At 39.2% G+C, this 13,736-nt stretch overlaps 1 protein-coding gene across 1 annotated transcript; it reads left to right on the forward strand.

Moving 5' to 3' along the window:
- Nucleotides 1-4,435: 4,435 nt before the first annotated feature.
- Nucleotides 4,436-6,141, forward strand: LOC120274792 (caffeic acid 3-O-methyltransferase-like). The gene is made up of 2 exons (XM_039281334.1): nt 4,436-4,788; nt 5,970-6,141. The coding sequence occupies exons 1-2, from the start codon at nt 4,436-4,438 to the stop codon at nt 6,139-6,141; spliced, it is 525 nt and encodes a 174-aa protein (XP_039137268.1).
- Nucleotides 6,142-13,736: the final 7,595 nt, after the last annotated feature.

The following is a 13,736-nucleotide window of genomic DNA, read 5'->3' on the forward strand; positions in this document are numbered from 1 at the left end:
TCGCCACCTGCGAAATGATGAGCTTCTTTGATCCAAGCATCGAACGACTCCGCCGACATTTGAATACATCCACCCCCAACGATCACCCTCGACGATAATCTCGACCAATGTGCCATATCCGATTTATTAATCAACCAAATGATGAGCTCGTGTGATGCGGCCTGCAGCTCATTCACGGATTATCGAAATTCGCCGCGGACGCCCACATGCAACGCGTGAAGCATATGACTCAAAGATTCTCCCTCAACGCCTTCCCAAGTCTCGACATTGGCTTTCATAAAATCGCCTCCAAAATGTCGAAGACAAGATGCATGTGGCGGAGCAGGAAGACTCTCGCAATCGCATTCACAAGGCCCTCGACTCGTCCCGACACGAAGGTAATTATCTCATGATAATCTCCTTCCTCGTATAAAGCATCACCTAACTTAGATACGAACAAAGTCCAATTGGCATCGGGTCTCGTTATCGACTATACTCAAGGCGACGTGGAAAAACCATTGTTTTCCATCTTTCTCGTGGCACCCAAGAGTGTACCCCGATATTTTCCAAGGAGGCGGGTACCATCGAGAAATAGCAGTGGCCTACAAACCCTCTTGAATCCCATAATACACACGCTGAAAGAAAAGAATGCACGTTTAAAATGATCACCATCTCTTTCCACGATCGCAACGCCAGCTGTAGATTTGTCTCTACCCACCTTATCCACATACCAAAGCAAACATTCGTAGTCGAGATGTCACCGCCGCTGAGGACCACCCGCATGCTTTTTTTCCCAACCAAGCCCGCTTGTATGGTATGTGACACCATGTTCCCGCAACATGTCCTTCCTCGAATGTCGACTGGCCCATGACAAGGGCCTGGTCCTGAGCTCGAATCACCTGCGGCGCTACTCCATTTTTGGACGCTTTGACGTGATGTGCGAACCTACGCCACCACCGCAAAGTGTGTGACGTGTTGATTGTCTTTGATTCGAAAGTATTTTTATTATACTCTTTTTGATGCATGAAGGCGCCAACGACAACCACTCCAGCAAGCATTCCACTACCACTCAATGTTTTTTTCGCTCTTTATGCGAATTTGAAGTCAAAATTTCGCTTGATCGCATGATTTCAAGTACGCCCCTAAAAATGTTCAACACTCGCCAAAAACGTTGTCCAATATCCAACGATAGCACTTCGCAATGATCCGACGAGGAAGGAAGACATCCCATACCGTCGTGGTCACCTGTGGGGTTGAACGGGAGCACTCGCAGAATCGAATTCCCGCCAACACTTCACCAAATGAAAAGATCAATATGTTAAGCGGAGAATATAATGTTTAGCTGATAAACTGCCAATATTTAAACGTTAAATTAAATACTTAAGCGTCTCAAATAACGTAAACTAATAGTACAAGATGTTAACCAGTGACTGACATATTTAAACAATAATGAACCCATACAACTGGATCAAATAAAAGAGAAGGAACTTACAATGAGTAAAACTCGTTTTCATTAGGATTCGGCAATGGCACATTGTCTATCTCGACAACAAGATCAACTACAGCGCATTTGAATATGGAGTGCACATGACACATCCGCTGGAAGTTAACATCATTTTCTATTGGACAAACCGTTTTATATCCATCTGGTGTGATAAACTTCACCCTGACAAGGGAAACTTCGAGACCCCATCGCTCACATATCTCAGCTAACACCAACTCCCAAGAAGTCTGAGCCGTGAACATTAGCACACTTCCCTCCCCGTTGAATCTAGCAATACCACAAAAACTCTCCATAATATATCGGCCAAAAACCAAATCGTACAAACCAAATGAAATGAAGAACAAAAAGAAGACGAAGAAGAAGAAGAAGATGTAAACAGCAAACAGTAGTCAGATAGGCAAACAAAAAAGTACATAATTGTATGCATAGAGGTTAGACTAGACGTGATGTGATTGGGCGGTATTTTTCCCTCCATCCCAAGGGAAAAAAGGGAAATATATGTCACTGTCGTGATGAAGACATATTGTCATCGCTCGAATGAAAGTTCTCACCTCAACATGAGTCTCTGTTTAAACGTCAAGCTTTTTATGTTTAAACAGATACATATAGTGTTTAAAATAACCATTACCTATTTAACTAAAGTCTATATCATGTAAATAATATGTAAACCGCTTTACATATAGTGATTTAACCTGTTTTAAAAATATATGTTATTGTTTTAAAATTGAATGCTTTCATTGACATCGCATTGAAGATGGGTACCTCCCCGGGTCACTCGCTTAAAACATCTTTTATGTATTTGCTTTAAACACCGTTGTCATTGTTTTAAAGAGTAAATCGATTATTGTTTAACTTTTTGTATTGTTTACAATGTCGTTCTTTGTTTCTCAAATTGTTTTTACTATGTCTCTGTTTAAACTTCACAAGTTATCACAAGGAAACACTCAAATAGGTTTGTTTGTTTAAAAATATTTAAACGCTTTACAATGGAGAATCTGATTAAATATCATAAGTTCACACTCAAATAAGCTTTCGTTTCATTTAAAAATAAAAACATTTACAACATTTACAACGCCTTCTCGGACCTTGGACACTCGCTGACTCGACCCCTCGTTCGTCCATTAAGATTTCGGCTCGACTCACCAAGTGTCTGTACATTCGAATGCTTACGGCGGTTGCATAACATGCGCATCAACTTGAACCTGCACAACGTAGAACGAAACACATTAAAAAAGGTTAAGCAAACACATTCATGAAAAAGTCTATTAATCAATGTGTCATGGTCTGACTTAAGCGAAGATCCTGATAGTTAAACACAGAAAGTAATATTTGTACACTGACGTAAGGTTCTTAAACGGTAACAAAATGTAGTGATAAATATCAACTCCGTCTTAAAGGATGTTTCCTAATCTCCCTCCTCTAGAGAATCCTCCGCAATCACGCAATAAGTGAAAACTTTCTTTTCTTACCCAAGTCGAAATGCTCACTAATTACTTGCCTGAGTCATCCACCGTTGGAGAATCCTCCTGATTCGTGCAATTATGCGGGGAATTCGACTTGGGCAAGAAAAAGATAGTTTAACTTGTTCGTGATTACGGCCGATTGATTCTCAAGATGAGGAGGATCACGAGACATCCTTTTCGTGATCAGAGTTGATCTTCGAATTTTCAACTGACTCCAGTGAATATCATACACATGAAGCAGATGAGGAGGAGGAAGAGGAGGAGGAGGAGGAGGAGGACGATGAGGAGTGGTTGTCCATGGGAAGGGTTCTTCCTTGTCATTTATGGTGTGAAGTCCACAAGCAGGTTGACGCTTCATATCCGAAAAAGTAAAATGCACAGTGGGACCGAGATCGATCGATGACAACGAACGGGTGTTCGGATATTTATATTACTGCGCACAAGAATTAATGCCGTCATTAATTTCTATGCACGTGGATACTACAATCTTGCCACCGCCACCCGCCACCGCCAACACTTCGGGCTAAATGAAAAGATCAATATTTTACGCAGAGACTTTCTGAGAATTTACACGTTAATATGAATAGTTAAACAGTAAAAATAAAGTTAAACGGAGACGACAATTATTAAACATATTGGTAATATATTTAAACAGATAACAGTAAATAGTTAAATATTATTTAAAGTATACAAATAGATAACCATAAACGAGAAGAACTTTACAACGAAATGAACTCGTTTTCAGTAGGATTCGACAATGGCACATGCTCTGTCTCGATAACAAAATTGACTACAGCTCATTTGAAGATGGAGTGCACTTGACCAATCTGATGGAAATCAACTTCATTTTCTGTTGGAGAAACCGATTTATATATTTTGGGTATGATAAACTTCACCCAAACTACCACAAATGAGCTGCCATAATAAACACCCGTAAAATGGTCAAACTGATAGCAACGAAGAAATTCTCACCGTATTACGAAACCGGCAGAACTGAAGTCGAACAAACCAAATGAGGAGAAATGAAGAGAAGAACAAGATGTAATGCAACTTCTAGGCATTGTCTATCAGAAACCAAGCAGAAAGCCCTTGAAAAGGTTGGACATGATGTGATTTGGCGCTTTTCTTCCCACCATTTTCAAGGGCAAAAATGGGATTTCACAACATGGACCCATTTGAAGTGAACGGTAGGGGGTAAAAGGGAAGCTAAACACTAACGGAAGGGCTGTCCGGGGTGTGTAAAAGTAGGAGGGGGTTTTTGGGAAGGTTTGAAAATTACGATGGGTGAACAGTAATTTTCCCTAAATAATATGATATAATTTTCATACAAAATTCTTAAAAGAAAGTTTCACTATAAAAGTACCCATAAACCAAGGCCAAACAACACATCTCTAACAAGTACCCACAAACTCTCACTTCTCTTGGGAATAAACACAAACACCTCCCGTGCAAAACACCAATTGAGGAAATACTAGCATTCTCCGACGCCATGGACCTCGGATGTGGCATCGCGTTGCCGATGATGATGAAGGCCATGATCGAGCTGGACGTGCTGGAGATCATGGCAGCAGCTAGGCCCGGCGCTCTGCTCTCGCCGGAAGAGATCGCGTCTAAGATCCAAACCAGCAACCCTGACGCCCACGAGATGCTCGACAGAATGCTTTGGTTCTTGGCCGCGCACAAAGTGATGACGTGCGAGGTTCTGGTCGGAGAGGAGGAAGGGAAGAGCAAGAGGCGCTATGGACTGGGCCCGGTTTGCAAGTTCTTCACTAAGGATGAGAATGGAGTCTCTCTGGATCCACTCTTGCTCATACACCACTCCAAGTTCATGGCGGATACATGGTTAAACCCATTTAACTATTTATTTATTTATTTATTTTTATATTTATAATTTTTCTTCTTTTGGATAAGAAAGGTATAATAAATGAAGTGGAAAGTATATAAAAACATTTAAATATATATATATATATATATATATCCAAAGTAAAAGGCAGGCGAGAGTATTTAGTCGTAGGCTTATAACTATAATAGATATATATATATAGAGAGAGAATGTATTCCAAGGATAGAACGTCCAGTATTTAAAACGTAAGTGTGAGAAATCAGATGGGAGAGATAGGAAGAAATGGATGTGTAACAGTATCATGAACGGTAACAAATTCTTTGCACTACTGAAGCATGTGTGGGTGGGGAGGTTGGGATATTCTTGTTTGTTTATATAAGCTAATTTATAGCTCCAGTAGAAATAAATTTTAACGGTTGTGATTGATGGTAATAATTTGTAAATTTATTTGAACGGTTAATATCAAAATACTATCCATCTCATTTTTTTTTGTGCTATTATTTATAAGCACAAGAACAAAAAGTAAAAGATCATCATGAGCGTTAGATCTCCATCCAATAGTCCTGAATAAACATACATAGATTTTCAATCTACACACGTGCATAGGTGATTCGGCCTCATATATATGTGTGTGTGAGGGGAAGTCCTTTAGGATGCCCCACAAAATCGGATACAAAATCAAAGGAAGTCTCACAAGATTGTTGGATTTGCATTAACTACTATTGTCATTTTATACATAATACTAAATAGTATTAAATAATATCAGACAATAATTATACACAATAAACAACAATAATTTTGTATAATTCTTCTTACAAATAATACTTTAAGAAGTATACGATTGATATTTACTCTCTCCATATAAATATAATTATATGCCCTCAAGATTTATTTATTAAAAAAAACCTTATGTTTTCTCTTATGGTATCTAATTTAGAGAATTTTTTTTAATCTTTAAATATCTTTCTGGGAAAAACAATAATTTTGTTGTTTTTATACTTTATGGCAGTGAAATAGCTGTTTAGATAACTAAAAGAAAAATTTTAATTTCCAAATAAATAGCTTTTAGATAAAAAGACAATTAACGTTAATAAAAGAAAGAAAAACCTTGTTTACTTAAGAATATTTGCAAGCTAAATAAAAATGAGATTTTTTTTAACTTTAGATTTTGTACATATAGGGCCAATATAAAGCATGCAGTGTTAGATGGGAGTGTCCCATTTGTGAAGGCTAATGGAATGACAATTTATGAACATGAGCACAAAGACCCCCATTTCAGTGAGTTGTTCAATGAAACCATGTTCAACCGGACCACCATGTACATGAAAAAGATGCTTGAAAACTACAAGTGATTTGAGAGCATTAATGTGCTTGTGGATGTTGGTGGTGGTCATGGTTGCATTCTTTCCATCATACTATCCAAGCACCCACACATCAAAGCCATCAACTTTGATTTACCTCATGTGGTCTTCAAAGCAAAACCCATTCAAGGTTAATCTTGATCTTATTTAGCTTGTAGTTTGTTAATTTTCCTGTACATAATTAGAAAACATGCACGCATGGATTAAAATTAAAGAGTTGTTGTGATTGTTTCATGCAGGAGTGGAGTTTGTTTTTTTTTTCGGGGAAAGAGCTCAGAGAGCTAATTTTATTGATAGAAAAAAAAATTACAAAATGTTCAACAAGTTACACAGCAAAACAAAAACCGGAAAAACAAGAGCTAACAGAAACCAAATACAAAAGCTAGAACAAGGAAAGAGCTAAAGTGAAAAACCAAAGTCAAAAAAGGTCTTCATGATCCACTGAGGTAAGTCACGACCAGACAGAAATAGATTCAATGTGTGATTATTGTTGCTGGCGCTAGTAAGAGCAAAAGCAGGACCATTCCAAGGACTAGGAATGAGGGCCAAAACAGGATTGCCAGCAACCTGGAGGAGATGAGAGACATCTGAGACATCAAGCGCAGATCGCCAGGCGACAGGGTTGTTGGAGTCTGATAGTAGTTGGGCAAGGTCATGATTGCAGTGAAGGATACGTCTCAAAGTCATGTGTCTATCAATGGAGGCTCTAACATCAATGCTCAAAGCTTTGATCCCAGCATCAACATTGGACTCAGCCTCAAACCTATAGCAGCCTACAAGTGTAACAACATGAGAATTGTTTGAAATAAAAAATCCCATCTTACCAATCTTATTGGTCTCATTCCAAATGTGTGCATAAAAGAGAAAAGGGCCATCAGCTTGTGTGAAATTGTTGAGGAGGAGACGCTAGCCCAGGAGAAAAGAAGATGCCTGCATAAATTCCCGAACATGGGCTACAGCACGAAGAGCAATATTAGTAAAATAGCGTCGCATCTAGCCTTCCAAAGATACCAAATGTTTGCTGCAATAACAGAAATAGTATGAATGGAATAATTATAATCAGTGATCCAGAGACCAGAGGAAATATTATCAGGAAAGGATATACTGATCTGAAGGAAGTGGTTCAAAGAGATCCAGCTACGAAGAGCATAACCACAATCCTTGAAGAGGTGCTTAATAGATTCTGAGTCAAGGTTACAGAAAACACAAAGAGATCTGGGGCCCGAGACATCGCTTTCGAAAAGTCAGTAGTAGAGATTCTGCCATGTAACAACAGACATATGAAATGTTTCACACGGGGAGTAGTATGGATCTTCCAAAGTTTATTCCAGCCAGGCCAAGACATGCTCATATCAGTATTGTGATTGAGGTGATTATAAATAATAGAAGAAATTCTAAGATTGGAAGAGTGAGGATGCCAAACCCAAAAGTTATTGCTGCTAAGATCAAAAGCACAAAGATTAGGAATCAGAAGACTCAAGTAATTACCAAACATGGAAAGGAGCAACTCATTATTCCAACGACCATCTATATAGAAATCGACAGAAGGCACCGAGATGAAAATCGTCAGAGACATTAAGAAAAAGTGGGCTTGTACGCAAGCGGGATATCAAATAACCAAGGATCAAACAGGAACGAGTTTTGGAGGGGTTGATATTTTTAATCCAGAGGTTCGGTTTAAGGAGGTCTGTAGTTTTACAAATACCCACAAGATCCGGGGAACATCCGGGAGGGTAGAATGGACCGTAAAATTAATCTGCCCATACTTAAAACGAGCAATGTCAACCCAGAAAATATTGTTAGAGTTCAGATACTTGAAAACATTCTTGGCTATAAGGGAGAATTTAGCATGAAGAAGATTTCTATACCCCAAGCCCCCCTTAGACTTTTTATCAGTGACACAATTTCAATTAACCGTGTGGATGCCCTTTCCATTGCCACATTTGAACCAAAAGAAATCCCTGACCAATTTGGTAATTGCCTGGAGAACCGAATCAGGAACCGGATAAGCTGAAAGGTAGTAAGTTGGAATAGACAGGATGGAAGAGTTTATGAGAATAGATTTGGCAGCAGGTGAGAGCTTGTAAGTTTTCCATCTAGCACACAAGTTGCTGATTTTATCAATCATAGGTTTGAAGGAATGAACACTAAGCGATTTAGGAGAAATCAGGATACCAAGACATGTTAGAGGGAAGTGCGCCTGAGAAAAGCCAAGGATATTGCAAACACTTTTAGTCACTCTATTATTAAACCAGGAAGGGAGATAAACTTGAGATTTGGCATGACTGGGGCATTGGCCAGTTAATCGAGAATAGATAGACAAACAGAGATTGATATTTCGGGTAACAGCTCTAGTAGCCCGAGTAATCAAAATAATGTCATATGCAAACAGGAGATGGTTAAAGTTTAAGCGAAGATTGTCATCGAAACTAGGAATCATGCCAGAGGCCATAGCACAATTCAAAATAACAGAGAAATTTTGGGCGACAAGAATAAATAGGTAAGAAGACAGGGGATCTCCCTGACGAATTCCCCACGAGGAGGAAAACCAAGGGAAGGCGGTCCCGTTAATGAGGATAGAAAAAGAGGAAGAGAGAAGGCTGGCTCGAATCCAGGAAACCCATTTATCAGGAAATTTCATTTTAGTTAAAGTAGCAAGAATTGCACTCCATCCAATGGTATCATAAGCCTTCTCAATGTCAAATTTAATAAGCATCCTAGGGGGGCAAATACGATCATGTTCTAGAGAATGGGCCACTTCTTGGATTGTTATAACATTGTCAAAAGCTCCTCTATCCGAAATGAACCCTGCTTGCTCTCTACCCACTAATGTAGGGAGAACAGACATTGCAAAGCGAAATGGAGCGAAAATCCGATACCAAACGGGGATTCGGTTTCTTAGGAATCAGAGTAATGTAAGTCCTGCCCTAAGAGGGGGGAAGATGGGAAGCATAGAAAAAGTGTCTAATAGCAGCGACAAGACGATCACATATATCATTCAAGAAAAAACAAAAAAATTCTACATTAAAACCATCAGGGCCTAGAGATTTACTGGAAGGGAGATCAAGAAGATCATCGGGCATAAGATTTTCTGGAAGAGAATTGGTACCATAAGATTTTCACTGCATGAGATTGAAACGGGTATGAGATAATAAGTGCGTAAAAATATGAAGGGGATTACCGTGGGAAGGAGAGCAAAGCGCATCTCTAACCATATTATGGAAGCTGGTAAAATCTAACCAATAATTGTCAAATCTAAAGATATAGCGCTTTTGAATATTATGCTCAAAGATAGATAAAACGAGGGGAGAGTGATCAGAGAAACTGCGGGAAAGATGTTTGAGGGAAAAGTTTTTAAAACGGGAAATCCAATCCAAATTAATGATGCAACGATCCAAGTGGGCCCAACAACGAGCTAACCCACTTTAGTTGTTACACCAAGTAAAGGAAGAACCCGAGAAATTGAGATCAAAGAGATTATGAGAGTTAACAAAATTCTGAAAAAAAATTAGCTTTGCGAGAATAATAATAAAAACTACCTCCCTTATGCTCACTAGATAACATAATAGAGTTGAAATCGCCAACAATAAGCCAAGGGAGACGAAAAGACGAAATTTTAGAAAGCTCATCCCAAACCACACATTGAGAGGAAAAACGGCAAGAGTTGTAAACAACCGAAACGATAGCATTATTAAAATAGGAAGAAGAAATGACGAGGTGAAGGACGCGGCGAGAATAGGCGATGGGAGTTACCTGACCAATACTTTTTTTCCAACAAACAAGGATTCCTCCAGAGAAGCCGTCAGCAAGGATGGAAGCCCAATCCCAAGACCTAGAGAGTTTAGAACAGAACTTACCGACACGATCAGAGTTAGCTCTAGTCTCTACTAAGTAAAAGATGACAAGGTTGTTCTGACGAATAAGCCTAGCGATACGAGCAAGGGTATTTCGGGAGGAAAGGCCCCTGCAATTCCAACAGCAAATAGTTTTAGAACTCATCATAAACAAACACTAGAGAAAAGATGACGAAACCCCCTGTATGAAAGCAGCAACGAAGAGAAAATAAGTCAGGAGTAACTGGCTTCTCCCACCTCCAATCTTCCCTTTTTCTGGGTCTCAATGTCTAAGAGGGGCCCTTACGAATTAGAGCAACTCTCCGAGTTTCCTCTTAGTACTGATCTAAGGTCATATGATCATGAGGCTCTTCCTCTTCAGATATATGGTCGTTTGAGTCCTTAGAAGCATTATCATCATCAGCATCCTGGTCACTATCTTCATCCATGGAACCATCAACTAGGGCATCAGTAACCTGCTCAACAAGTTTCAGGTGATCCGAACCAGGGTTATCAGAGATGAGAGGGGGATTCTACGTAAGAGAAGACAGGAAAACAGGGGGAGGGGATCGATGCCGAGGGGCCAACGGTCCACTCCTCAAGGACGGAGGATACGATGGTTGAGTGGAGGCAGGACTAGCTTCCACTAGGGTATGTGAAGTGACTGGGGGTGTGTCAGACGAAATAGTGGGGTCCCAATGCGCATCGGGAGGACGCGAACCAGAGTCCCAAGAGACGTTGGGCAGAGTAACGGGAGGAACAATGGTGTCGAGTCGAGAGGAGAGCAGAGCCTTCCAAGCACGGGGAGTCATACAGAGAGGCATGGGAACTGAGACACCGCCCACTAGCACCACCTCTCAGCCCGCCACGTGTACTACGAACAGAGGAGCCTCGGATACCGTGGCTCTCATCCCTCGGTGCAGCTGCCGAACCTTCGGCCGCGGTAGGGGAACGAGAGCTGCCACCACGGGAACGGGAAAAGCCACGCCGGCGGGAGCGAACGACCTAGGGTCCGAGAGTCCTTCTCCGTCTCAAGCGACAAAGTCTCCTCGAGAACGAGAAATCGATGCAAGATGGTGGGGGCTAGTAGCACTTGCACCAGCTCCAGCAGCCATGGGATAATGCTCATGTCTTACCTTGGGGTGTAAATGATACACCTCTACTCGCAAGCTACTCGGGCTCGACTCGGTGAAAACTCGAACTCGACTCGGTCATGGTCGAGCGAGCCGAGTTCGAGTATTTAGATACTTGGCTCGAGTGCTCGCGAGCCTAATCTAGTAGTGACATATATATATATATATAATATTTATTATATAATTACCATTATATCTTTTTAAAGTTAAAATATTAATATTTTTTAACAAAAAATTTTTTTCTCTCATTTTCACGATTGAGAAAGAGAACTGAGCCCGTGACTCACTGTGAGCCGCCCCATCATCCCCAGGACCCCATCCTAGCCCGATTCATCCCCATCTTTCAACCCTAGCCTGAATCTTTGATAACTCGATAAATGCCGTCAGCCCGTCACCGGTGAGGTGCCAAACCAAGTAGTGAGCTTGCAAATTCCCAGGAATCCCAGCGCCATTACTCTGTTCCTCTTTCTCCCTCGTTCTTCGTCTCCATTTTGCATCTCCGATGAAATTTGAAACCCTTGATCTCCATCAATGTTGTCTCTGGTGATCCTCTTCAGATCTCTGTCACCCTTTCTTTTTTCATTGTGTTTTCTTGTTGAGATGCATCTATGCTATACATTTGCTGCTTTTTTGTGGATTTTGATGTTTTGATCATTACTGTGTGGTTTAATCCTCAAAATTGTTTGATGTTTATCATTGCGGATATACTTGTTTTTCATTCGTAGATCAATGAAGTTTTTGATCATCCTGTTTGACATTTGATGCCTTAATTTACCTTTTTTGTATGTATTTTGGTAATTATAAGTCACTTGCATTATATATGCTTGGATTTTTGAGAATTTTGATGTGTTGATCATTCCTAGGTAGCCTGATTGAATCATTAGGTATTTATTTTGATGTGTTGAATTGGTTGCTTGCTCTTGGATTGGTTTGCCTCTTTGCATCTTAGAAGTGAATATAGATCCCAACACTAAGTTTTGGATAATTTTACATGAGATTTGTTGTTCAAATATCACTTTCCATCCATATATTTTTGTAATTATAATTTATTTAATTCCACCATTGATAGCAATGGATCATCAGGAATCTATGGTACTACATATTTACTTTTCAAGAGTGTGTTTGGATTGAAATAAGATGGAGAGGATGGAAAAGGATGGAAGGAAAAGGAGTACGCTTTATCAATAATGTTTCCTTCATTTGCCTATCCATTTTAATTTCTTCACTCAATTGCAGACAAAAATTAATTTTCCTTCATGCTTTCTTTTATCTTCCAATATTTTCCCATGAACCAAACGTTACACACATGAGCTACAATTCTATTGTATGATAAACAAAGATGGTTTTATATTTGAATAGATATGGTCAGTTTATTAGTCTCATTATTCTTACCAGAAAGTTCTCATGCTTAGTTCATTGGACAATCTTTAGCTTGAAATTCTATATGAAAATATCTATCTATTGGATCATAAACAACAAAATCCACAGCTTTTGCCATCCGCTTGAGATGGCTTCTTTGGAAGGTTTGGCCCAAATTTATATATATATATTAATAATTTGTTGATTATTATTTTTATTTATTATTATTTTTATTTATTGATTTATTTTGCATTTATTTGTTTTATGTCATCCTGATCATGATTTTTTTTTTATTTTGCATTTATTTGATTCAACTATTTGCTTGTTTTTTTTTAAATAAAGGTAGTGGCTACAAATTAACAAGGTATTTTTGGTTTTAAGGTAGTGCTTTCATCCTTTGTGGTGGTGCTTTCATGTGCACAAACAAGTGGAGATTTGCAAAAAGGTGTTGATCTTGCCTAATACAATAGGAGATTTGCACAAAAAGGTCGTACATCTTAACCATGCTATTATTTGGTTGTTTATTGTGATAGGAAATATGTCATCAAAAAGGTTGATTTATTTTAGTATTACATGTCTAATACAAAAAGGTTGATTTATTTATTTATTTGGTTGTTTATTGTGATAGGCAATATGTCATCAAGCACAACAAATTTCTTATCTACACCATTTCAGCCCGGAACGAATTCATCAACTAGTCGGGCCGTGTTGGAAGGTAATTTTTCAATGAGCAAAAGTTTTGATGGTGATGATGGGAATGCAAATAAAAGTAATGATCCAACTGAAAAGAGTTGTGATGTTGTTGACCTTGGTGAGGGGGAAGAAGAGGAAGGTAATGAGACCAAGACTTCAAGTGTATGGTTGGAGTTTAAAGAAATTGATCTTCCTGATGGTTCTAAAAAAGGAGAATGTATTCATTGCAAGGAAGTTGGCTATAAATGCTAGCAGAGTACAACTCAATTTAAAAAGGCACTTGTCAACTTGCATGAAGAGAAAAATTTATCAAAAATCAACAACAAAAATTTCTTTCCAACCTGTACAAGGGTAATGGGGATGTTGAAATGCAGCCGGCTCTCTACAAATGGCAAGTTTGACATGGCAAAAATGAGAAAAGCATCTGCACATTGGATATTGATGCATGAGCATCCTTTTTCAATAATGGAAGAGGAAGGTTTTGATATGATGCAAAAAGATGTGGAATGCTGAATGGGAAAAAGAGTGTCTCGGGTTATTATCAAAGAAAGATTGTATGCAAGTTTAT

Source organism: Dioscorea cayenensis, chromosome 2 (assembly GCF_009730915.1).
Source record: "Dioscorea cayenensis subsp. rotundata cultivar TDr96_F1 chromosome 2, TDr96_F1_v2_PseudoChromosome.rev07_lg8_w22 25.fasta, whole genome shotgun sequence".
Classification (NCBI taxonomy): Eukaryota; Viridiplantae; Streptophyta; class Magnoliopsida; order Dioscoreales; family Dioscoreaceae; genus Dioscorea; species Dioscorea cayenensis.

Excerpts from the sequence above, each read along its gene's own strand:
- LOC120274792 (XM_039281334.1), top strand. The coding sequence starts at position 4,436 with ATGGACCTCGGATGTGGCATCGCGTTGCCGATGATGATGAAGGCCATG. Across the intron at positions 4,789-5,969 it reads AAGTTCATGGCGGATACATG|GGCCAATATAAAGCATGCAG; the intron begins GTTAAACCCATT and ends TTGTACATATAG.